Source organism: Lotus japonicus, chromosome 5, assembly GCF_012489685.1.
Source record: "Lotus japonicus ecotype B-129 chromosome 5, LjGifu_v1.2".
Lineage (NCBI taxonomy): Eukaryota > Viridiplantae > Streptophyta > Magnoliopsida > Fabales > Fabaceae > Lotus > Lotus japonicus.
In genome coordinates this window covers 12,317,635-12,342,184 of record NC_080045.1, presented here as the reverse complement: position 1 = coordinate 12,342,184, position 24,550 = coordinate 12,317,635, and the positions used below count along the sequence as shown (strand labels likewise).

The 24,550-nt window shown below is 35.2% G+C and overlaps 1 protein-coding gene and 1 long non-coding RNA gene across 3 annotated transcripts; one reads left to right on the top strand and one right to left on the bottom strand.

Moving 5' to 3' along the window:
• The first annotated feature begins 14,929 nt into the window (after positions 1-14,929).
• On the top strand, positions 14,930-17,420 carry LOC130718058 (uncharacterized). Of its 2 annotated transcripts, XR_009012515.1 has the most exons (6): positions 14,930-15,271; positions 15,360-15,473; positions 16,489-16,530; positions 16,827-16,945; positions 17,098-17,235; positions 17,361-17,420. It is a non-coding gene; the product is annotated as an uncharacterized LOC130718058 (long non-coding RNA). The 2 variants fall into 2 exon arrangements; XR_009012514.1 differs by having other exon boundaries at positions 14,933-15,271; positions 17,098-17,420.
• Positions 17,421-20,750: 3,330 nt separating this feature from the next.
• Positions 20,751-24,292, bottom strand: LOC130718055 (uncharacterized). Its single transcript, XM_057568504.1, has 7 exons — positions 23,578-24,292; positions 23,002-23,249; positions 22,711-22,914; positions 22,542-22,634; positions 22,358-22,465; positions 21,902-22,279; positions 20,751-21,187 (listed from the first exon to the last, which is right to left on the bottom strand). Exons 1-7 carry the CDS (start codon positions 24,272-24,274, stop codon positions 21,140-21,142), a joined length of 1,776 nt encoding a protein of 591 aa, XP_057424487.1. The 5' UTR covers positions 24,275-24,292; the 3' UTR covers positions 20,751-21,139.
• Between the last annotated feature and the right edge of the window lie 258 nt (positions 24,293-24,550).

Sequence of the window (24,550 nt, the reverse complement as noted above, 5' to 3'; positions counted from 1 at the left end):
TTCTTGCATTGAAACAAGGTTATTTTGGATGGTATTTATGTTAGCCTTATGTTAACATGTATGCATTGAATCATATATTATGTTAGCCTTTAACTTCTTGCATTGAATCAGAAACATTACTTGCATCATCAACTAAGTCATGCTTTTTTGGTTCACAGGATACAACTAAATCAGAAACATTACTTGCATCAACATAAACATCAACTTTTCATTACTTGCATCAACATAAACATCAACTTTTCATTACTTGCATCAACATTAACACCATCTTTTCATAACTTGCATAAAAAAGGGTTACATTAAGTTATCAGAAACAATGCCATTCTCAAAAGGGTTACATTTAAGTAGCCTTCAACTATGAGCCCTAGGATCTCTACTTCCTTACATAAGCTACAAACAACACAAAGTTCAGAAACAATGCCATTATCAAGCAAGCAACCAAGATTCTCTCTTTCTTCTTCAACTCCTCATTCTTCTTTGTTAAGACAAAGATCATCTTCTTCTCCCTATCATTGACATCAGCATCATGCCATTGAAAGAAGTTGCAGATCTTCTTACATGAACCTGCACATGAATCAGGCAAATTAGATTGAGGGAGGAAGTAAGAGTAAGCTCTTTCAATCACCTTTCATACCTCAAATAGCCCACAACCGTAGAATCTTCTGCCACGATTCACTCTAGTCCATGTCGTCACCAGTGGGCTTTCAACACCACAATCACACAACACAACTCTTCGCCTCATCTCAGAACCAGTGGAGGTTGAAGTCATGTCGCGAAACACAGCATTTCCATGGGAATCATCATCTCTTCTTCGTGATTCATGTACCCTACGACGCAAATCGGCATCGAAATTCCAGGAATTAGGTGTGGCTCCAGAACCTCCCGTGGTTAGGGTTCGCGAATTGGGGATTTGGGGAGAAGAACACGACTCTCTGTGTAATTTGGGAACTAGGTTAAAAATTGGGAATGGATTAAGGTTGTAAAGAAGACTCACGTGATTCTCACGTGTTAATTTCCCCCCCCCCCCTAAACATGTCTCTCTCCTAGTCTTGATGCCACATCAGAAAAAAAAATGCCATGTCAGACAAAAAACGTTAAGTTTCTAACGGAAATGAGGTGGGGGACCAAAACTGCTAACGGAGATTAACGTCGAGGTACCATTATGCTATTTTTAAACGTGGGGGACTCTTTTTACACATTTTTGAAATGTGGGGGGGCCAAAAGTGCTATTAAGCCAAAAAAAACAAAAGAGCTTTAAATATAAGTTTAAAGTTGTTTGGCAGTTTTCATATTTTTCGACCTTCAATTCTTACTAGCGTTTTTACCCCGTGCGTTGCACGGCAAATATTGTTCTTTGAATAAGCAAAGAGCATTGAGTGTACCCATCTTGGTCAAGTTCAATAGTTATCATTTTCTGCTTTGTGCCATCTTTCTCAAACTCTTGTTCTCCACTTGCTCCAGTGAGAATTCTAATTACATCTCGTCAAAGACAAATAAAAATGTAAGGAAAAAATTATGAACTATTGTTCAAAAAATCAAAATGCTACAGAGGGGTTTATACCTATAAGGAATGACGTATCAGTGTCCTTATACATTATGTCACAAAGTGGAACGAAAGAGTATAAGGTTAAGTTGATAGCCTTGTTAGGAACCAATCGTACAGAAGTATGAATATCAAAGTTGATATTGAATGGATGCGAGGTTGGACGAAAATCACGACCGCTTTCACCAACACCAAAGAATGAAATCTAATATACACGTCCATTACTTAGCAAAGACTAAAATCAATAAATAAGAGTCTTCTTAACTGAAGCATTAATCTTACAACCTTGGAATTTTAAAAGTAAAAAAGATAAGAGATTTACCAACCATAAAAATTGATATTAAAGCAGGGTGAGTAATTAAAAAATGTTATACCTTATCATCCATAAGAACCATGCCCATAGAAAAGGGAATCATCGAACCATATAAGCTCGGACTTAGCCATAAACGATTGACTTTTGCAACAATAGTCCAGTTCTCTTTGGAGACATCGATTTTGGCGAGATCGTTTATTCTGACAGCCATCAGAACAAAGGTTAATTTCAAAGATATCAAGTGCTGGAAAATGGATGGAATGATATGTCATATTTGATGTTCCATTTGGCTAAAAATCATCTATAGAACATATGATTTGTCATATTTGATGTTTGATTCTTTCCAAATTCAAATAATTTTGAAAAATTCGCATAAAATTTGGCTAAATATTTGACTGGAAAAAACGAAATAATTCCTGCATTAAAATGTAATTAATTGTTTTAAATGGAGTTTTTAAAAAGAAAACGAATTTCACTTTTATTCCATATAAAATTTATTAGAGTTGACTATAAATTAATATAATTAAGTGGTTTATGTAAGGAAATTGAAGAAAATTAAAAATTAATTTCGAATAGTAATTTCCTTAAATAGATAGCTAATGAATTTAATAAGTAATTAATTATTTAAAACGTATTTCCTTAAAGGAAATTATTTCAAAACATATTTGCATTGATTCACGTCATTAATTAATTTATATAAGGAAATTGAAGGAATTAATGAATTAATTTTGAGTATAATTTCCTAAAATAAATAATCAATGAATTAAAATTTAATTAATTATTTTACATGAGGTTTAAAAAAACAATTATAGCAATAATTGACTGGAAAAACGAAATAATTACTGCATTAAAATGTAATTAATTATTTTAAATGAGGTTTTTAAAAAGAAAATGAATACAACTTTTATTCCATATAGCATTTATTAGATTTTTTATGAGTTGACTACAAATTACTATAGTTAAGTTGTTTATGTAAGGAAATTGAAGGAAATTAAAAATTAATTTCAAATAGTAATTTCCTTAAATATATAGCTTTTGAATTTAATAAGTAATTATTTTTTAAATTTTTTTCCATTCTAAAAATAGAAATTATTTTAAATCAAAGAAAACGCGATTCATGTCATTAATTTATTTACATAAGGAATTTGAAGGAATTAATCAATGAATTTCGAATAATAATTTCCTTAAACAAATTGTCAATGCATTAAAATGTAATAAATTATTTCAAATTGGGTTTAAAAAAAACGAATACAGCATTTATTTAATATAGCATTTAATATCTTTTATGAGTGCAAATACAAATTAATATATTTAAGTGATTTATATAAGGAATTTGAAGGAAATAAATAATTAATTTTGAATAGTAATTTCCTTAAATAGATAGCTAATGAATTTAATAAGTAATTAATTATTTCAAAATATTTTCTTTTTCATTTTGAAAAAGGAAATTATTTCAAAACATATTTGCACTGATTCACGTCATTAATTAATTTATATAAGGAAATTGAAGGAATTCATGAATTAATTTCGAATATTAATTTCATAAAATAAATAATCAATGAATTAAAATTTAATCATTTATTTTACATGGGGTTTTAAAAAAAATAATTATAGCAATAATTGACTGGAAAAATGAAAAAATTACTGCATTAAAATGTAATTAATTGTTTTAAATGGGGGTTTTAAAAAGAAAACCAATACAACTTTTATTCCATATAACATTTATTAGATCTTTTATGAGTTGACTACAAATTACTATAGTTAAGTTGTTTATGTAAGGAAATTGAAGGAAATTAAAAATTAATTTCGAATAGTAATTTCCTTAAATAGATAGTTTTTGAATTTAATAAGTAATTAATTTTTTAAAATGTTTTTTTCCATTCTAAAAATGGAAATTATTTTAAATCAAAGAAATGATACAAAACCATAAGCTTTATTCATTGATTTTCCACACACGCAAATTATGTATTTTAAGAATATATGTCGCTGATGCTCTGAAATGATGGAAATTAATAAAAAAATGTTTGTAAGTATATAAAATTACACAACCTCAATATATATCTTGCATTTCAAAACAGAGTCTCGTTAATTATAGGGAAAAATTGTAAACACAGGTAGAATGAAAGATTTGAATCCATCTAAAATAATAACATATAATCATAAAAGAAACAATTGTAAATATAAACCGTAGTTTATTAATAAACCTTGAAAAGTAATATGCAAAACATAAATCCAAACACTTTCCGTTTCCTGGTATCAAAAACAAAAATAAATATCAAAACTAACTTGAAATGTAAAAAGCAGTAGCAAAAGAGAGATGATTTATAATCAATCTTTATTCTTGTTCTACTTGGATAACAAATATGAGAACCATGAACGGAAAGCTTATTTCTCCTCCTTAACAAATCTTTATTCTTGTTCTACTTGGATAACAAATTTATCATCACTTTCTATTCATCATATCTTCTCCTTCTTGACAAATTTCAAAAGCTTATTTCTCCTCCTAAACAACTTTCAATACATTTTGTTGGCAATCATCAACTACAATTGAAAAGGACAACAACTCAGTATTAGTTAACGGAATCAAATCAGGTGTAACAGGTCAATTGAATAGAAAGTGCGAAAAAATACCTTTTGATATGAGAAGGTTGAAACTTCGTACTTGCAGAAAAAGGATGGCAAAAACACATTTTGAATATGTGATGAAATCAACAATAAGAAGTTTGATTTATAGAAAATGATTTTGAAAATCACATTTAATGGGGGACAACCAAACCAAATTATAGGGAAATCAATGCAATTAATAAATTTGTGAGAATTGCTGTGGCTGTGACACTTGTCAGCCAGTGAGGGGGTGGGATGAGAGTGCATCTTAGAATGTCATGTGTCTAATTCTTTTGGATAACGTTGTTCTTTTATAAAGTATATAAATTCTTCTTCTAAAACTAAAATTGTTGGATGAATAACATGTGTCATTCATACATACTCATCTGAACATTTTGTCAAATACTTGGCTTGCGCTTTTATATACATGACGCAGATATCAAACCTTCACGACACTTTTGCCCATAAGTATTATAGAGATCAAACACAATGGTCAAAGGACATCCAAAGGAAGCAATTTTTCAATTTAAAAAAGTTTTTATCCACTCAAGTGACTCAACCCATCTTTGCAGATACGATAATTTCTCTGTTGAAAACACTAAAATTAACCTTTCCATAACACTATGGTAGAGAATAAATACCTTGTGAAGCAGAGTTGTAGCCTGACAGGGGATGCCCTCTGACAGCATTGTAATGGTGAAGAATGAAGTTGGATAGTTAGCGACTTAGCGTATCCACACAAGAGATGGGAAATAAAGTATAGCTTTTTTATAAAAAGCTCTTATTGATAGTCTTGGCTTATAAGTTACTTTTCTTCATTTTCTTTGTAAAGTTTAAGGAGCTTATTTTTTAAGGAGCTTATGTTAAAATGTGTTTGGCTCAGCTTTACCTTAAAAGTGACTCACAAGTAAGAAATATGCTGGGCCAAACACTAAGAACCCAATTTCTATTTCTATTATTTTCTCACTCACCCCAAAAAGAAATTATTTTAATATTTTTTTAACATATTAATTTAAATAATATATTAAATAACCATAAAAAAATTTAGGTTAAATCATCGTAGTACTGGGTGGATCAATAATATCTAAGATAAGTGATTTAAAAATTTTACTTATCTTAAATATTATTGGTCCACCTAGGACTATGACGATTTAAAGCAAGTTTTTCCTTGAGTTATTTAGACAAGCCATTAAATTATTATTGCTAAGTTAAAATTATTTATTTAATCATATAAATTTAAGGCAGTTTCTCTAGTACCTCTCTAAAGGTAAAAACTAAAAAGGTTCTATACCTTTGACTCTAATTATTTGACATGTTTTCTCTATAATAATTTTTTTCAATTTACAATCTATTCTTTTGTATTCTAAAAAATCCATTGAAGGGTATCATACGCTCTAATTTTAATGAGTACCGGAAGAACGCCCTAAATTTAATTAAAAAATTAAATAATTTAGTAATGGTAAAAATATTGATTTTACTTATATGAAAACAAATAAATTTTTTTATTATCATTTGCTACTACTCAATTACTAACTAATATCAATCAATATATATTAGAAAAGAAGAACTTCCATCAGGCTAATTTGATGATGTGTCACTCCCAGATTAATTCTCAGGCCAATTTGATGACGTGTCACTCCCAGATTAATTCTCATTTGAGCTTCTCTTATGTTGACACGCGTCACACTTAATTACGAAATAAAATCTTGACATATCTTATTTCAAAATAAATCAATCTTGACCTATTTTGATTTAAATCTGAGAAACTTTTTCATAAAATATTGGCTTAATACATCAGAAAGCCCCTGAAATTGTAAAGGGAATCAGTTCCAAGGCCTGTTAAATTTTCGCATCAAATTGGGTCTCTAAGAAAACAAATTTAATTCAATTAAGGACAAATGCTGTCAGACTTCAATTTTGTCCTAATCATCAATTACACGTGGCTTTTATAATTTTTTTTAATTAAAAAAATAAAAATAAAAAATTTCTAATTCCAACTCAATTATTTAATCAGAATTTTTTTTATCCCTAATTAATAAAATCCTTAATTAAAAAAAAATCCCTAATCTAATAATCCCTTAACTAATTATAACCTAATTATCTCTCTAAATCAATTTCTTCTTCTTCCAAGTCCAGATCCAAGATCTTGGATCATCATCTTCAACCTTTCACAAGCTCATTGTCCACTAATTCCAGATCACCATCAGTTTTGCACTTGAGAAATTTGATATCTTCCTATGAAATAATTAGGAGCAACAAGATCGAAGCTTGTCCAATCTCTGTGTTAACAAGAGCAAATTATTTTGTAGAAACATCAAAGATGGGAGTAAGCCATGAATGTTTTTTTTTGTCTAATCTCTCAATTAGCTTCAACTAGAGGCAGAAACAGGAACCCTAAATCGAGTAGAAAGAGATGGAAAAGGCATGACTGAGGTGTATGTCACCACCTCTAGCTACCTCCCACACCACTGCCGCACCGTGACACCACCTCCATGCCACCCAGAACCTACCACCACCATCAACCAGAAACCCAGAACCGACCCACCTCCACACCACCCAAAACCTACCACCACCATCAACCAGAAACCACCCACCACCATCACTAACCTCTTCACGCCACCCCAGAACTCACCACCACCCCTCAGATCCATCAAATTCAGAAAAATCATAACAAGAATAAGAACCTCCTCAGTCACCAAACCACCAACAAGTTTGCAAATCGATTAAATGTACAAAGCACCACCAGTATTGGAGATGCAGGGGAGATGAGAGAGGAAAGACCCTCCTTTAAAAAAAAAACTCCCCGGAGTTTTGGCCGGAAATCTTCGCCGGCGGCAGAGCACGGCAGAGATGGAGATGCCTCCATTCGAGGTTGAAGGTTGGGTGGGGGTTAGGGTTTCGTTTGGGTTGGGTTAGGTTGGGTTGGGGTTGGGGCTGGGGTGAGGTTGAGGGTGGGTATGGTGGGAGAGGAGGGAGGAAGATGAGAAGTTCAATGAGATCTAGGGTTCGTCAGGCTAATCAGAACGATGAATAATTAATTAAAGATTTTTTTTGTTACAATAATTAAAAAATGAGTTGGAATTAAAAAATTATGTTTTAGATTTTTTTAATTAAATAAAATTCCAAATGCCACGTGTAAAAGCTGAGTAGGCTCTGGAGTACAGTAAGGAGTTTGGACTCAGTCGTGTGGTGGTGGAGAGTGATTCAACGCTCGCGGTGGGGTGGGTGAGCAAGAGGGCCAATCGTCCATGGAAGCTCCTTAACGATCTCCATATGATTGATATATTGCGTAACGAGGTTGAGTGCCTTCGGATCTATCATGTTTTCAGGGAGATTAATTGTCAACCTGATTTCTTGGCCAAGACAGACTGTGATCGTAATGAGCCTTTGTGGGTGTGGTGTTCACATTGATTGGAAGTCTGTTTGAAAGGGTGGTTTATGCTTTATCAGAACTGCGTTTTTGTATTTGCAATTGCAGGTTCTCAATGAGGCGCTCAAGTTGAGGGTGCTAGGAAGAGGTGATGCGGATATTCCATGACAAGCTCTAGCAGAGGAGTAGTTCTCTTACAATTCATGGTGGGTGGAGGCGTATTTCTGTTGGTGAAGTGCCTTGCAATTCGAGGGTCAGTGCACTTTCGAAAACGATGGGATGCTTTGGTGGTTATTTCCTTTGGTTGCTTTTCCAAGAGGTTTTGTTTGGGAGGTGGGTTGGGCAGGGGGGTGGCTAGCTTGGGTTTTGAGTACTCTTTTTCCTTCCCTAGGGTTTTTCCCACTGGGTTTTTCCTAGGAAGGTTTTAATGAGGCTCTAACTCAAGTCGTTTTTACCACCTCAGTGTCTAACTCGCCAACCTGGGGTGGGGTTTTCTTTTTCGTATTTATTCTTTTTCTGTGTGGGTTGTTTTCTCTTCTAGCCTTCATGAGAGGGTTGTTCTCATGGTTTGCTTCTATTCATTAATACGAATGTCTCTCTTTGATTTCAAAAAAAAAAAAAAATCTGAGTAGGCTAAAATTGAAGCCACTTCAGCATCAGACACACTTTGTCCTTAATTGAATTAAAAAAAAAATTAGGGACCTAATTTGATGCGAAAATTTTACAGGCCCTGGAACCGATTCCCTTTACAATTTCAGGGGCCTTCTGATATATTAAGCCTAAAATATTAAAACTTTAAAGATTTGCCCTAATTATCAAAGATTTACCAAGATAAAGTAAAAAAACAAAAAAATACCATACAAATTATTTAATAAAAACTATCAAAATCTACCAAATCACAATAAAAACTCATAAAATTCTGAATTAAATAAAAATACAAAAATTCAATAAAAAAACCATAAAATTTAATTAATACTATAAAAATAAATTTTTCTTCACCTGAAATTTATTTTCATAACAAATCTTGAAACCGATTTTTTAAAGGTAATTTTAAATCTGAGAAGAGAAAACTTGCATAAACCAAAGGAGAAGCACACCATTCCTCAGTGCTAGCGAGGAGTTGGCCATGTTGCATTCTATCTTACATCTGGCGGTAAAGAAGCATGTTGAGGTGAAAGAGAGCAAGTGGAGCTATGATTGAGATGAGACAAGAAGTGAGAAGGTTGTGGGGAAATATTTCTTTTATTAATATAAGTGGAAGTGAAATTTAGCATCTCGGATGATAGATTTTGGTCAATTTTGGTTTGTCATTGCCTGTAGATTTGATAAATGTACAAACATTGACTTGGCTGGGATTTGTGGAAAATTATGATTCACTAGATTTTTGAGGCAATCTTTGTAATAAAAATATGTTGAATTATAGGTGTAGGGAAATTTATTGATTTAGGTTGTTTAATTATTTTGGGGAAATAAGCAATTATTATTTGATGGATACGAGAAAGATTACAATATTTGATTTGATTGGTTTCCAAATATTTAAGAAAATGAAAGGTTTTAATAATCATTCCAGAAATAAGAAATTATTATAGAAGCTGTGCAGTGGGATGCTTATGTTTTGGACAAACAATTAAAAGATGCTGAAGCAGTTACTGTAGAGGTCCGACGTCGACGTGGTAGACCAAAAAAGGGGAAGATTATGCTGCAACAACACAAGCCTAAGCGTCCACGGGGTAGACCTCGTAAGGAGCTTGGAAACACAGAGGCAACTTTTTTACAGCGTGATGGGTCTGATTTGCAGATGATGTTATTTGATTGGCGTAGTGATGAAGGTGTACAAACAAGGGCACGTCGGGCTTTGATCAGGAGTCAGTGTGCAGGTATGTTATTTGACTGTCCAGAGGAGGTTGCGATTCAAGGCATTGCACAGACGATTCGTGATGGTTTTGGCCAGTAAGGAATGTCGGGGGTGTGGTGTTCTTCGTCGGTGCGGGGTTGGGGAGTCGGAAAGGAATGGATGTAACTTGTGCATCGGTTTCTTGGTAAGGCTGGGTGTGTTCGTATGGTTGCTTTGTGGGTGTGATATTCATAGCTGTGGTGTGCTTCGTCGTGGGTGATCGGTGAAGGCTTGGGGTGCATTTTCCCTGCAGGATGATTTTGTGCGAGGAAATATTGTGTTTATCTTTTATTATGTGGTGGATTTGGAGTGTTTTGGTAGCAGGGTTTTTTAATTTGTGCTTGGTTGAAGTCGCATTGAAGTGTGGTGCGAGCATAACATGGGGAAGGTTTGTTTTCTTGCAAGCAAGCTTTATGGTGTTTTTGCAGATTTCTTCTGGTGTGCCATAATGCAGGTTATTTTCTTTGGGTGTGGGGGAGCATTTGACAAGTTCTCTTGTAGTTTGCTGTCAAGTGCAAGGAGGTTGCAGGCAGTGGAGAAGTATAGGCTTGGCATGTTAGCTATGTAGGATTTTTGTATAATTGTTTGGTTAGGAGGGAGGTTGATTGGTTAAATTGGGAGTATTCGTGTTAGTGCAGGGGAATGAGTCATGGATTAGGTTTAATTTTGTGCTGTTTGTGGCCTGTTAAGGGTTTGAGTACTCTTTTTTCTTACTAGGTTTTTTCCATTGGGTTTTCTTAGTAGGGTTTTAATGAGGCTCATTCTCTTGGTTAGGATTGGCCCGAGAAGGATGTTTGGTCACTTTGTATTACCTTGAGAGGGGTGTTCTCATGGATTCTTTTAATTATTCAATAGTTTTTTCTGTTTTCAAAAAAAAAAGAAATTATTATAGAAAAATAAATGGGGAAAGAGGAATTTGAAAGAAGGGATGAGGCGAGAGAAGGGGGGGGGGAGGAGAAGGACAATTAATGGGGAAATAGGACAAAGATATAGGGAAACCAAAAATTTAAAATGTCAGATGAGAGAAAAGAGAGAGGAACAAAATTGGGGGAGAAAAAGAGACAATTAAGGGAGAATTAATAGGGAAATAGGAGATCACATATTGGGACCAACTTAAAAAAAACACATAGATAAGTTAGAATTTAAAAAATAATAACGGAAAATGAACTCTCATAATCACGTTCATGATTAATTGATTTATCAAATACAATAGACATATTCCCCATGCAACGCGGGGTAAAAAAACACTAGTTTTTATTAATATGAATATCAAGCTTGTTTTACTTTTACTTATTATATATATATTTATTATTATTATTATTATTATTATTATTATTATTATTATTTCTCAAGTTGTCATTCAATAAGAAATTGAATTGTTTTACCATTAGTGATTAATATAATGAATAATATTATCCTCTCCTCCCTCTATTAGGGTTTCTGCTGCAACTCTTTGGGACATGGCGGCGCGATCGTTTTCTTGACAGCGGCCTAGACTCGAAAGAGGATGCGGATGATGAAGGGGATGACAGCGATGGCTCAGAGCGAGTTCAACCCAAGGCTTCGATCGCTCCTTATCCCACTATTAGGGTCTCGTCCTCACTTCTTGGGGTGGCGGAAATTCAAACCCGTTCCCAGTGGCGACTTTGGCCCGATTGCTGAAGGTGCCACGAGTGGAGGAAGGGAAGGTTAAGTTCGAGCTCTTGATGGAGGGTCGCCAACTAAGTCATCGGTTACCCTCGTCGTCAACGAGATACCCGATACCATCGATTACTTCTGAATTCGTGGTCTTTTTTTGCCACATTGGAAACGTTCTTAATGTTTTTGTGCAGAGACAGAAGCGAATCAGGAGGGCGTTTCGATTTGCCTTCGTAAGGTATTCTTCGGTGGAGCTGGCCTCTTGCGCAATCAACCTCTTCAATGGCGCGTTGGTGGGGGGCTCCTTACCTTCTTTTGCACTGGCAAGGTTCCCAAGGATAGGGTATCATGGGCAAAATGTTGAGGTGGGCTCTTCGCCGCCCTCACCAAGACTTACGAAGAGGGTGAAGGAGGTGTGTTGTGATGAATGTCCTTCTACTGGCGAAGACAAGATGTTGTCAAGCCTCTCTAGGGGTTGCTCTTTCTCTTGGTGTGCGCCGGAGTTTCTCTTCCTAGAGTTACTCGCTTTTGGAGGTATGGGCGACGCGTGTCCAGGTTTTGGTAATCAAGGGCGGAGTCCCTCTTTGGCTCTTCTCGTTGTACTTTCCGCTAGTGGGTGTTTGGTGGCTTCTGACTTCCCTGCTTCCCTGATTTGTGGCTCTGCTGGTGCTGTTGTGGAGGGTGCTGAGGCGGCTCCGATGACTTAGAGTTGGAGGAGAGGTCGGCCAAGGAAAGGCTATGCTTCAGGTAGGATGAAGGTTCAAGAAGCTTTGATTAAAGTGGTCGTTGAGGCTCCGAGGGCTGAGCTTTCAATTGAAATGGACACTTCTTTGGTTCTTCTGGAAGCGCGCAGATCTAATCGTGCTTTGACAAGATCTTGAAGGGTATTTTTAATTTCCAAACAAGTAGGGGTTGTAGCCGAGGGTTCTGAAGAGGAAGCCATCCAATCTTTGGCTAACCATCTCGTTGTTAACCATCCGAGGCTCAATGGCGATCCTTAGCGGAGATGTTGGGTGTTAGCAGGCTTTTCATGGTTTTTTGCTGGGTTTTGATATAAGACCAAGATTTGGTTCTGTGTACATATCTAGGTTTTGATAATAACAAGTATATATTTTGTGTATGAATAACTTTGGTACTCTAACGTTTCTCCTTTGTGTGTTTGACAAACAAATTTTGATTCTGATTGAAAGTGGAATTCATCAGAAGTCAAAGACCAAAGTGTTGACCAACAAACTGCTTCTGCACTCACTACGTTCTGATGAACGGTAGTTTATTGCTTCAAATGTTCTGAAGATAAAAGCTCCGATGAGGGTTCTGAAGAATCAAGTGCTGAAGACCAGAAGTTCTGAGTGAACAGTTAAAGACTCTGAAGACTTGAAGATTCTGAAGACCCAAATAAAGTTGGCTTTGAAGACCAAGTGCTTATATTCTGAAGACCAGGAGTTCTGAAGTGAACGGTCTAGAAACTGAAGACTTGAAGTTCTGAAGATCCAAGCATCCTCATGACTCTGATTAGAAGCTTCACAAGTTCACATTTGAAGCGCCTCTGAAGATCAGAAGTCAAATGGAAAAGGCAAGGGTCACTATCAAATAGTACAACCGCAGTGTACTATCCTGACCGCCACCTAATGAGGATCAACCATTATACGATCTGGAAGTTCCAGAAGTACCCTCCAACGAATAGAATTTCACAACGGAAAAATCACTCAAGGCTTGGAGTATATAAAGGATGAAGAAATGAAGAAAATGCCAAGAAACTTATTGCAATCAACCTACACTCAAGCGAATACCTTAGCAATCATTTTCTTCATTGTTCTAAATTTGTTTACACCTTACTTGTTTTAGAAGAACTCTTTATAAACCCAAACTTTGATCATATTGTTTGTATTCCTTAAGGGAGCGGTTAGGTCAGGATCTTTGAGAAGACTAAGACTTATGTGTCTTAGTGGTTGCTAGTTCTTAGGTGTGTTAGTCACTGAGCAAGTTGTGCTAGTAAAGTTGTAACAACATTTGATTAGTGGATTATCTTCATTCAACGAAGGAAGAAATCACCTTAACGAATGGACTGGACGTAGCTTGAAGATTTGTTCAAGTGAACTAGGATAAAATCACTGTGTGCTTTTTCTCCTTACCCTTTTCTCTTTGCTATCAAGTGTTTTACGTGAAACCCAAAAAGAAAACGTTTTTATTGCAAAACTCTATTCAAACCCCCTTTCTAATGTTTTTCATACCTTCAAAGTTGTCCTATGTTTTTTTTCTTGCAACGCCTTTCTGGTTTTTCTTTTGTGGCTGGTTTGGGCTTTTCTTTTTTCTGAGGGGTTTGGGCTTTTCTTTTTTCCGAGGGGTTCTCCTTGGGGCGGTTGTGCTAGGAGTTTTGCTTTCTTTGGATTGGTTTTTAGGCTTTGGGGCAGTTTGTTTCTCTAGCGTTGTCTATTTTTTTATCTCTTTGAGGAGGGTTATGTATCTGAACATTTTCTCATCTATTGAATATATATATATATATATATATATATATTTTCTCTTTCTAAAAAAATCCTAATTTTTTTATTAATGTAAAGGTGAAGTAAATTTTACTTATTCTTTTTTTTCTAAAGAGCAAATACTTATTGATAAGGGAAACCTCATGAGAACAAAACTCTCATGAGCAAGACAGAGCTTTATAGTCAAATTATTACAAACAAAACACGCCCACTAAGAAGGTTGTACTAACGAGTGTGTCTCATTAAAACCTTCCTAGAAAAAATCCAAAGGGAAAAACTCTAGTGAAGGAAGGTACCATAGGACAATGGGAAAAACTCCAATTGTTATCGTCCAATCGTCCATTCTGATTTATGCATTATTTCTAGTCTGATAGTTGCTCATCTGTTTTTGCTCAAATGTGAATTGCTGTCATCTGGTCATGGGCAGGTTTCGAAATTGAAGTGAATGAGAAGGCTTTCAATCTTAGAAAATTTTCCATTCTAGCTTGCAATCTTGCTGGTGTGTCTCTTCCTTGGAATTCTCTCTGATCATGGGTCTTTGATTAAGTTATCATGTTAATGAAGATGTGATGGGTTGCTGTTTGTCCAAGTGAAGAGTTGGCCTATGTGGATCTTATGATATTTGCTCGAGGCTTAACACCGCAAGATTAAAGAGATATGGGAGTTTGGAATAACCTGTGCATTACACCTTGTATTTAATGTTCTATATCTTGGCTGTGTCTTGTCTCCATCTAATATTTAATGTCTTTTGTTGGTTTTGAGCTTGTGTTCGAGTACTCTTTTTCTTCCCTGAGGTTTTTCCCACTGGGTTTTTCTTAGGGAGGTTTTAATGAAGCTCTTCACAAGCTCCCTAGTCACCAATTAGTACATGGGTTTGTTAAAGCCCACTACAACATTTTGGTCCTACGGCAACGCCTCACCTTGCTACGGACGGAAAACCGTTGCCATAGCTGACATTTGCATACGGTTTATATATATGTTCTGTTTGTGCGTAAAAAAATTTGTTATGCGCGTCGGGAACGCTTTTTTCCCATTTGTTTTATGAAACCCTTCTAATAGCGTTGCACATAGCCAGATTATTCATATAATCTGTTTCTAAAAGTCATTACTAAATAAGCGTTTCTAAAGATCATTATGTTCTCTAATATTTTACTAAATAAAAAGCCAAAGAAATGGGTTGTTCCCATCTCGTGTTCACAACTGCGTCGTTCCCATCGCCGACGCCCATCCCCGCCGCGCATCGATCATCGATCTTCACCGCCGTTTCTGAGCCACCGTGACACCACCAACCCTCGCCGATGTTGAAGACGAACCCAAACTCTGACTGGAGACGGTGGCCACAAAATCGATGCTGGTCAATGCACTCACGCATCAAATCGCGAAGCTCCATTCTTCTTCTCGAAGCTCCATAATCGCTGCCTCTGCGATGGTGAAATCAGAAGGATTCAGTTTCAAAGAACTTTGGTTTCCGGAAGAAGAGTGATTGATTCCTTAATTTTGATTTTGTTCATTTTCAGGTTGTTCTGTATGGAGATCTCTCTCGCGCCCTTGTGATACTCATTCCTCTGCTCTTCATCCATGGCGGTCTCTGCTTCTACCTCCCTGGCATAGTGCCGCAAGATTTCCAGAAGGTACACCTATATTTCCATTTCGATTTTCTAGGTTTTCTATTCTTTGAAGTTGCTTCTACCAACTGTTTGATGAAATGCCAAGCATTTAGTTAGTTTTTCTTTCCTTCATATTTATCTTGGTTGAAAAACTACCATAAAACTACATGCTCATCAAAACTGGACTTGGATTAGATTAGATTAGACTGAAATTCATTTTCAGGTGTCAATGAATCCACCTATTGTATGATAATCTTTTGATCTATGATTGGTTTTGGTGCTGTGACTTACAATATGTAGGCATTGTGTGACTGTGACCCCAATGCCGAAGTGAATAGAGCAACTCAACACAGTGAAGCCTTATATTACATTGATGTATTACAATATATTATAGCTCCATATAATTTACATTTAGAGAAAATATGCTAGATAGTTAGGAATGTAAAAACATGTGGCTTTAAAGGTGATGCCACACCTTAGTGACTTCATGTCTATTGCTTGACAACTTGGATTCAAAGAAGATGATAAATTACTTCATTTTTTGTATTCAATTAGCATGTACAATTCTCCAAACTCAAGAAGATGATGCTTTAGGGGCTTGTTCTGTTATTGGTGTTGTAGACTTGGTTGTTGGTACAATCAGATAAGATATATATGTAATTGATGCTCATTCTCTCATTAGATGCTAAATATGCTAGGACTCTTATAATTGAAATTCCAATTAAAAGTTCGTATAAGAAAGAGTTAGATCTTAGGTTTTAATTTATCAATGCTTGAACATGGATTACAGAAGAGATGAACATAGTTTTTTTTTTTTTGATAAGCAAGAGATGAAGAAAGTCTTTATGTTATTTGAAGTTTTGAACTAGCATATTTTTGCTGTATTGAAACCTCAATGTTTATGCAGCTAGCCCCACATGGGTGATTTGTGCAAATCTTAAATAGCCCCGTAGATTTACATAGACTTTCGGTTTATGTTTTCATTGTGCTTTTCTCACTCTCTATGTGTTAGTTTATATGCTCGTGTTTACCTTCTTAGGTTATGTGAGGGTGGAGAACTGCTGGATCAGATATTGGCCTAGTAAGTATTGCTTATTTTGGACGTGATTGTTGTTTTTCTTGGTCTAAATCCGGTCTCCTTGGTACCCTTGATTCATGCCATTACAAAACAATGAAAAAAAAATCAATTTCTCAGTCGCATGCTTTGCTTCAATTCCGATTTCATTTTTAAGTTTGTCCAAATTTTGTTCATGAGCAAAATGACTTTCTGTTTTTTCATGATTTTTGCTTGGTTCAAGAATTATTCGAGTGTGCTGCATGCTTTATTCTTTGTTTATAGCCCTGAGTGATTGTTTAAACTATATCATATGTTTGTAGGTGTGGGCCTATGAATTGCTAATTGAGAATGACATTATTGAGAAAGGGGGCAGGAACCGAAGAAGATAAAATAGTAGATGGCTTGTAATGGGAGCAGAAGCAGACATATATAAGTTGGGGTACCAATTCCAAAACTCAAGGGCTTTTTATTTTAATGCTCTCACTTATTTCCTTTTTCCTTTTACTTGTGAAATTACTTGAAACTTGTACTGCAAAACTTGGCTACTTAAAGAAATAAATATATAACATGTTTTAAACTTGGAGCTTGCAGGATGTGGGAACCACCTGAATCTAATGGGATGCTTTCAAAAACGCTAGCATGAACAAGAACTGCGAGCAGTCTGAGGGAATCTGTTTCCATTTGGCTACATTTTCTATCTATTAAAGTTTTTTCCTCCTTCGATCAATAGTTAATAATTTTGCATAATGTGTTAAATTCTTACCCTCCTTGCCGTGCTTATTTTATTATTTACTTTCATTTTTTCCTGCTATACATTGGTGGTTACTAATGATGCATGCTATTTTCACTTTCAGGTAAACAGAGTCATGGAACTCCCACAAGATAGTAAGGTAGTAGCCAAGCACACAGATAGTCCCAATGTAAGGATGAGTTTTCTATACTTCATTTTCCTTGTCAAACTGGACTATGCTTAAATAATATCTGTTGGTCCATGCCAGTAGTTGTTTCACTGTGTTTATAGCTAGTCATTTCTTTAGTTTCCTACACCTTTAGAGAGACATTGAGGAGGAAGAAACAGAACTAGAGATCAAGAAATGAACCTCGACTGGTATTTGCAAATCCCTAAAACTTGCATCTTCTTTACCTAATACTAATAATGTTAAAGTTCACTGTCTCAAATGTTGCTAACTAGCATTGTTGTCATGTGCCCATTGCCAGGTATGTGTTTACTTATCTTAAAGCTTTTCATTCTTGTGTTTTGCACTCATTCAGCTCTCTTTTTTAACTATAAAATTTTCTGTTTCGAGGTGCACATCATAAAGAGTACTTTGTTGCTTTGCTCTTGTTTGCCTTTTCACTTCAAGTAGATTATTTTTGCATTACCGATTGTTACCTTGCAGGTGCTTTTGTCTTCTTGGATTATGTTTTGGCTGAGCATTGGTCTTAACTAGAAGTATTTTGACTTTGTTTCTTGGTATTAGAATGATTGGCCTCATGTGATTGTGGCTTATTAATTAAAAGTTTTGTACTGCAGAATTATTGCCATGTGACAGTTTATTTGTGGTACTTTGGCGACTTGGAAAACCATATGCTTTATCTCTAATTTTGTGTTTGTACAAGGATATAAATGGTATATATCTTTAAATATTCAAAGTAATGACTATTGGATCCTTATGTCAATTTGATGAGGATCCCTGTTAAATTTTCATCTAAACTTAAACATAATTAAGACTTTACGAGAACTTATTCGATGCATTATAGGCATTTAATTATTGGTTAGTTGTGCTCAAAATATTTTGAATATCTCAGATTCCGAGGAATTTCGGTTGTGTAGTTCGAATATAGTATAGAAACGGCAACGGTTAAAAGCCCGTTCTATTTGACCTTCAATAAAAACGTTCTCTTTGACCTACAATAAAACGTTCTCTGTGATTGTGGGGTATGATCTTTGAGAACGTTTTCTCTGATATCAAAGGAAACGAGTGGAAATGCGTTTCCATAGATTTATTAGAAAAGCGTTCTCATAGCTTATCATTGAGAACGGTTGTCTGCTTGGGTGGCCGATAATCAGTAAAAGCGTAGCAGAAAGAATGGGCAACGCCTTAGACGACCACAATTGCAGAAACGTTTCGGAAACAAATAGCAACACTTTTTTAGGATTAGGCAACGGTTTCTGGGCGTTGCTATAGACCCAAAATGTTGTAGTGGCGCCTTTAGTCATTTTGGCTTAGCTTGAGTTGTTTTTCTTGTCTTATCTTTTACTCGATCTACATGAGAAGATTGTTCTCATGATTTCTCTTATATCAATATAAGCTTTTTGTTCTCGAAAAAAAAGTATGCCACTAACCAATAAGAATAAACCCAACAATGAGTCATAAACTCCTTGGCATCCAAACACAACAACATAAAACACCAGTACACATGCAAACTGTATTGCAGTAGATAGCCCACACCAATCTTATTCACACACGTACAGGGACAAGCTTTTTCCTCCTTCCAGCCAATATTCATTAAGCTCCAACATGCAATAGCCAAAATAATGATCCAAAAATTGCATCATGTACAACAGTAATCTACTATGAATCGTTAATGAGTATGTAGTCCCCCAACAAACACCAATTAACCATATAACCATGTACTCCACAAGTGCCAATCTGTATGAGCTATTTCCAACCTGATGTATGCATATGAAATAAAATCCTCCTACATGCCTATTCAAATTAGCTTGAAACCGCCTAGCCAAATATACCAATTTCAGTTCAATCAGACCAATCACATCAAAAAATTAGCCAGTATAAAATGAAGTCTCTAACCAGCCAGAATAATGCAATAATTGTAAGATAAATGACATTTAAGTGATTTCCATCGTTACAAGGTTTTAAGGCATTTGTTATTAGTATTATTATTTTCATTGATTAGCACGTTGAAGAGAGGCTTATCTGTTTCAACTGCAAGTTTAATGGCTTTAAAATACCATCTTTATGGTGCTTTGATGGCTATTGTAAGAGGAAGGAAGTAGCACGGCTATTTGAGAAGCTTTGGTACACTTTGGTGAAATATAAGAAAATTGATGAGAACAAGTGATGAGATAGAAAATAGAATATATCTTCCTCTCTTTGAGAATTCTGAGCATTGTTGTAGAGACTCCAACATGTGTAGGTTCTGAGTGCACAATACCTTGCATGTGGCTGTGTTAACCTTGGGGAGCAAACCCGACAATAGATTGCACCAAAGGTCTGCTGAAATTTTTGCTTTCAATGCAGTGGTTCGTTCACGGCGCAACTATCTTCCTAATATTTCCAACAATAATTTTATCTGCTGCAGCAAACCCACGACCCACCTTCTGTAAGTCCCATAACCATAGAATACCTAAAACTCCCAGCAGTTACATAGGCTCACACAAAAATTACCAAACTGTGTCAAATCGTTCACATCATCTCTAATTTGCAAGATAAACAGCGAAAGTATTGTCTTCCCTTAAAATATGATTTCCCCCAAACAATTTACCAGAGGCATCAAATAATCTATTCTATTAAAAGTTTGTAGCAAACTCCAATGCCTCACATGCATATTTCGAACCCCCATCTAGTCCTCCAATTTTCCAACATATCCAAAGCTTTGCAATGTCTAATGCAGAATTAGCAAGAAGTAGGGTGATTTACCCTAATTTGAGCCTCCAAACCTTCCAACATCACCTAAGTAAATTTTACTTATATGTAGTTCAATTTTTTTTTTTACTTATATGTATTAATTGATATTCATACACTACAACATTTTGGGTCTACGGCAACGCCCAGAAACTGTGGCCTAATATCAAAAAACCGTTCCCTTTGGTTTCTGAAACGCTTCTGCAAGTGTGGTTGTCTGAGGCGTTGCCTAAGCCTAAGAGAACGTTTTTCATAATATAGCGCAACACTTGGGGTTAAAGCGTAGCCCTTTATCTGATAGGGAAACATTTTTCCAATTTCCCTACGGAAACACTTTTGCGGACGTTTTCGTAAATAACAAGAGAAAAGCGTTCTCTTATGTTTTTTAGAACATATCTTAAAGTGTAGCAGTAGCATTCGCTATACCAAAAGCGTTGCCTTTTCTACCTAAGAGAACAGTTTTTTGCAGTGAAGTTGAAAATGTTCTTTTTTTTGTCAACAGTTGAAAATGTTCTTTTTTTTGTCAACAGTTGAAAATGTTCTATTTTATAAGGAAATTGGTCTTTTGTTGATATGGGGAGATTCATAAAAAATATTGTCATCAAATTGAATACAATTATATACTTGCTAATTAAAATAGTATTTCATTCATTGAAATGGAAATTGAGAGGGAACCCCACAGTCAACTAACAGAATTTGTCCTAGACCGCATGGACCCATATTGAGAACCATACATGATTAACAAAAGAAAGAGCATATTTTGACATAAAATCAGCAGCTTTGTTGCAATTCCTTTTAACCTGCAGCAACTGACTTGTGTAGAAATTATAAGATAGAATCTTGCAATCCTCCATAACCATCTGAATCCACGTAATCCAACAAGGAGTGGAAAATTTAATCCATTTAATCCAACAAATTTAATAATCCAAACTAATAAGCTAAAGATCCAAACTAAAGATCCAAACTACAGGATCCAAATTCCACCATCAAAGTGTAGCATCATCTTCTTCCGCCATCATGCCACCATCATTTTGCTACAAACAAAAAATATATACATATATATCAGTCACTGTGAAGTACATAAAACATGTGTAACAAGAATAAAAAATTTACTCCCTCCGGTCCTATTTATAAGCATGAAAGAGAAGAAAAATCTTGGTCCTTTTTATAAGAACCAAATGAAAGTTTGAGCTATATTAATTAATTTTTTCCAATGATGCCCTTATTAATTCTAACTTGTAAAATGTGTCTCATTAATTATTCTCTCTCTTTTTCACTTTCCAACACTAATAACAAAGGGTAATTTTGGAAGTTCATTTTAATTTAAGACAAATTTAATGCATTTTATCTAGTTTAACTACATTTCTTAAACTATGTGAATTTTTTTTTTGTTGCTTATAAATAGGACCGGAGGGAGTACATTCAATAAAGAAGCATAGTGAAAAATGATGGTCAAATCATCCTAATTCATTTGACGAAGAATTGAGAAAATACGTCTCGGCCGTTGCACCATGATTGTGGCCTTTCTTCTGTACAAGGGAACATGAATAGTTTACATTCAATTACCAGACTTAGAATAAGAAAATAAACTAGTTGTCATGTTTCAGCTTCTACTAGGCAGGCATGCCAACTGTTCAATACTAAGCAAACCACAACAACAGAACTTTGAGGATCTTCCAATGATAAATCCATGAATATGACAAAGAGATCAAATCAGAAGAGAAAAATAGCATGCAACTCTACTTTACCTCTTGATTATTTGGAGCATGTACAGATGTAGATGAATGTAGAGGGCCATTGTCATCACTGGGGAGTAACAAGGCAGCTAAAGCATCCAAATCAACTGCGTTGTCAGTATGGTTCAGCATGGTCCGTAGAAGAATTTGAAATTTTCGCTCCATGTCCTCATGCTTTGCCTCCATGTCATGCACCTTATCAGTTAAACGTTGAACTTCCTTCGCATGTTTTTTCTCAATTTCAGCTATTTCATTATTCCTTTTGAAGACACTTGGTGTCCTAGTTCTCCCGTAGCATCGCACTCTCCCCGGTCTTTCGTCGCCAAACACTTGCTTAAAAGCTTCAGAAGAAGATTGACCACAATTTTCAACCAAGTCATGAAGTTTTGTCTGCCAAATTTAAAAGTAATGTTAGTTGAGGATATGCATAATCATATTCAAAAAAATAAATCAAAGAAAGAAACTTACAATCACATTATTTGTTTCTTCATCCACCTTTTTTCCTTTCTTGCTTTTACGAGTTTCAATGAAAATATCAGCTTGAGTAGGGCTCTCTCCATCCTCTTTGCTTGCACGCTGCATCAAGACAATGATTTTAGCAGAAAATTCATACACATTTAAATGCCCACTTATTACAATGACAATGATATACCAATCTCTCCCTTATACAAGCAAAGCTTATAGGCCCCACTCGGTGTCTCCAATTCTGCTGTGCTATATTTCTAGCATTTTTGGCACTGATTTCCTGTGTTAATATTAAAAAATTATTACACATGAAAAAATAACAAAATATCAAAGAACTGTAGGTATATATATCTTACTTTAATTGCTTCAAGCCTCCAATAATCTATCAACTCTCTAAAGTGTGCCTCTGGTACGTCTTCAGGACGATTTTTCAGCCGGTCACGCATGTTCTTATACTTGCTAAAGTGGTTTTTCTTAATGGAGCATTTCTGGCGCCTCCAAGCATCACGTATTATAGCAAACACAACATTCTTCCCCTTCTCTGGAATGTCGTATTTACTCTAAAAAAGATCAAAGAGACACACAATAATCAAGATCTAATTTATTGAAGTTCTTAAATGAACATACAAAACTAAATAACTTGATACATTGACAAACTGCCATATGTGAGATTTATCTGGTATAGCCTTCCAGTTAGTGTAAGTGAGAGGACACAAATATGCACTTCTTGCTATTGTTCCCAAGAAACTGCTAAGTTCAGAAACTATCTTTTGATTTGGTCCAACAGGTTCTCCTTCCACATTCAAGATGATTTCCTCTCTATCATCAACCGAGCGTGCATGAACATTTTTGCATTTTGTCTTTCCTCGTTTTCTTTTTGATGCAGATGCTGTCCCTAATCAACATTATATCATAAACAATGTTTTAGGAAGATAATTAAAAGTGCACACACAAAGATCAAAAGCAATAGAACAAAGTTTTCCAAGTACATGGTTCTTGACAAAACACTAACTGGCATTTGCTACACACATGATTGCTACCAAAACTGGATCAGCAGTGGAAATATGCAGATAAAACTTGAATTCAAAATGATATCAGCTCATTGGGTACTGAAATTCAAAATGATAATCTAAGTAAAAGCTCATACTAAATCCAATTTGTTATCTGAAACCCCAAAAGCTCAAAAGTAACTAGAAGAAGACTGCCACGAAAGAAAATGTTACCTTCACTTGTACAATCATTACTTTCCCCTTCAACTTCTTCATTAATGTCGTTATCTTCACTTTGTTCATCTTCTGAGTGCTCTATTTCAAGTTCATGGATATTCTTATTAATATACTCATTAAGTGGCATTGAAGCACACTTTGGAGCAACCTTTTTTTTCTTGGAGCCTTGTTCATCATAATGATCCTCTTGGTTAGATTTCGTAGAGTTCACCGGTTGCTGCCTCTGCTGCTGTATTTTTTGTTGCATATAGGAGGATTCTTCTACTTGAACTGATTTACTAAATCTCACATGGTTCTTCCTTTGATCTTCTCTTATGCCTTGAATTTGAGTAGATCTAGTTGCTTGTAGTGCTATTCTAGTGCTCAATGGTTGCATCATATGTTTTTTTTTGGAGCCTTGTTCATCAGAATGATCCTCTTGGTTAGATTTCGAAGAGTTCACCGGTTGCTGCCTCTGCTGCTGTATTTTTTGTTGCATAGAGGAAGATTCTTCTACTTGAACTGATTTTCTAAAACTCACATGGTTCTTCCTTTGATCTTCGCTTTGCTGGCTCTGGTTTTTCTTTTGCTGTTGTATTTGACTAGACCCCTTCATTTTCTTCAAATTGTTAGCACCTTCCAATTTCACTTTGTACAGCTGAAGCAATTCAGCACTAGTCTTAGCTTGGAGATCATAATCACTTCTTCTTTTCATTTTCCTACAAAAAAATAGAAAAATAATCATTTTATTAATATATTCTTATGTTTCTTTTTAATATTTATATGTTACTATATCTATCTATCTATAATCTATCTATCTATCTATATCTATAATCTATAATCTATCTATCTATCTATAATCTATAATCTATCTATATCTATCTATAATCTATAATCTATAATCTATAATCTATAATCTATATAAAGGAAGAGTTTTTCAGCCTTGGAGGGCAATTTTATAATTTAACAATCCATTCCACTACAATCTGAT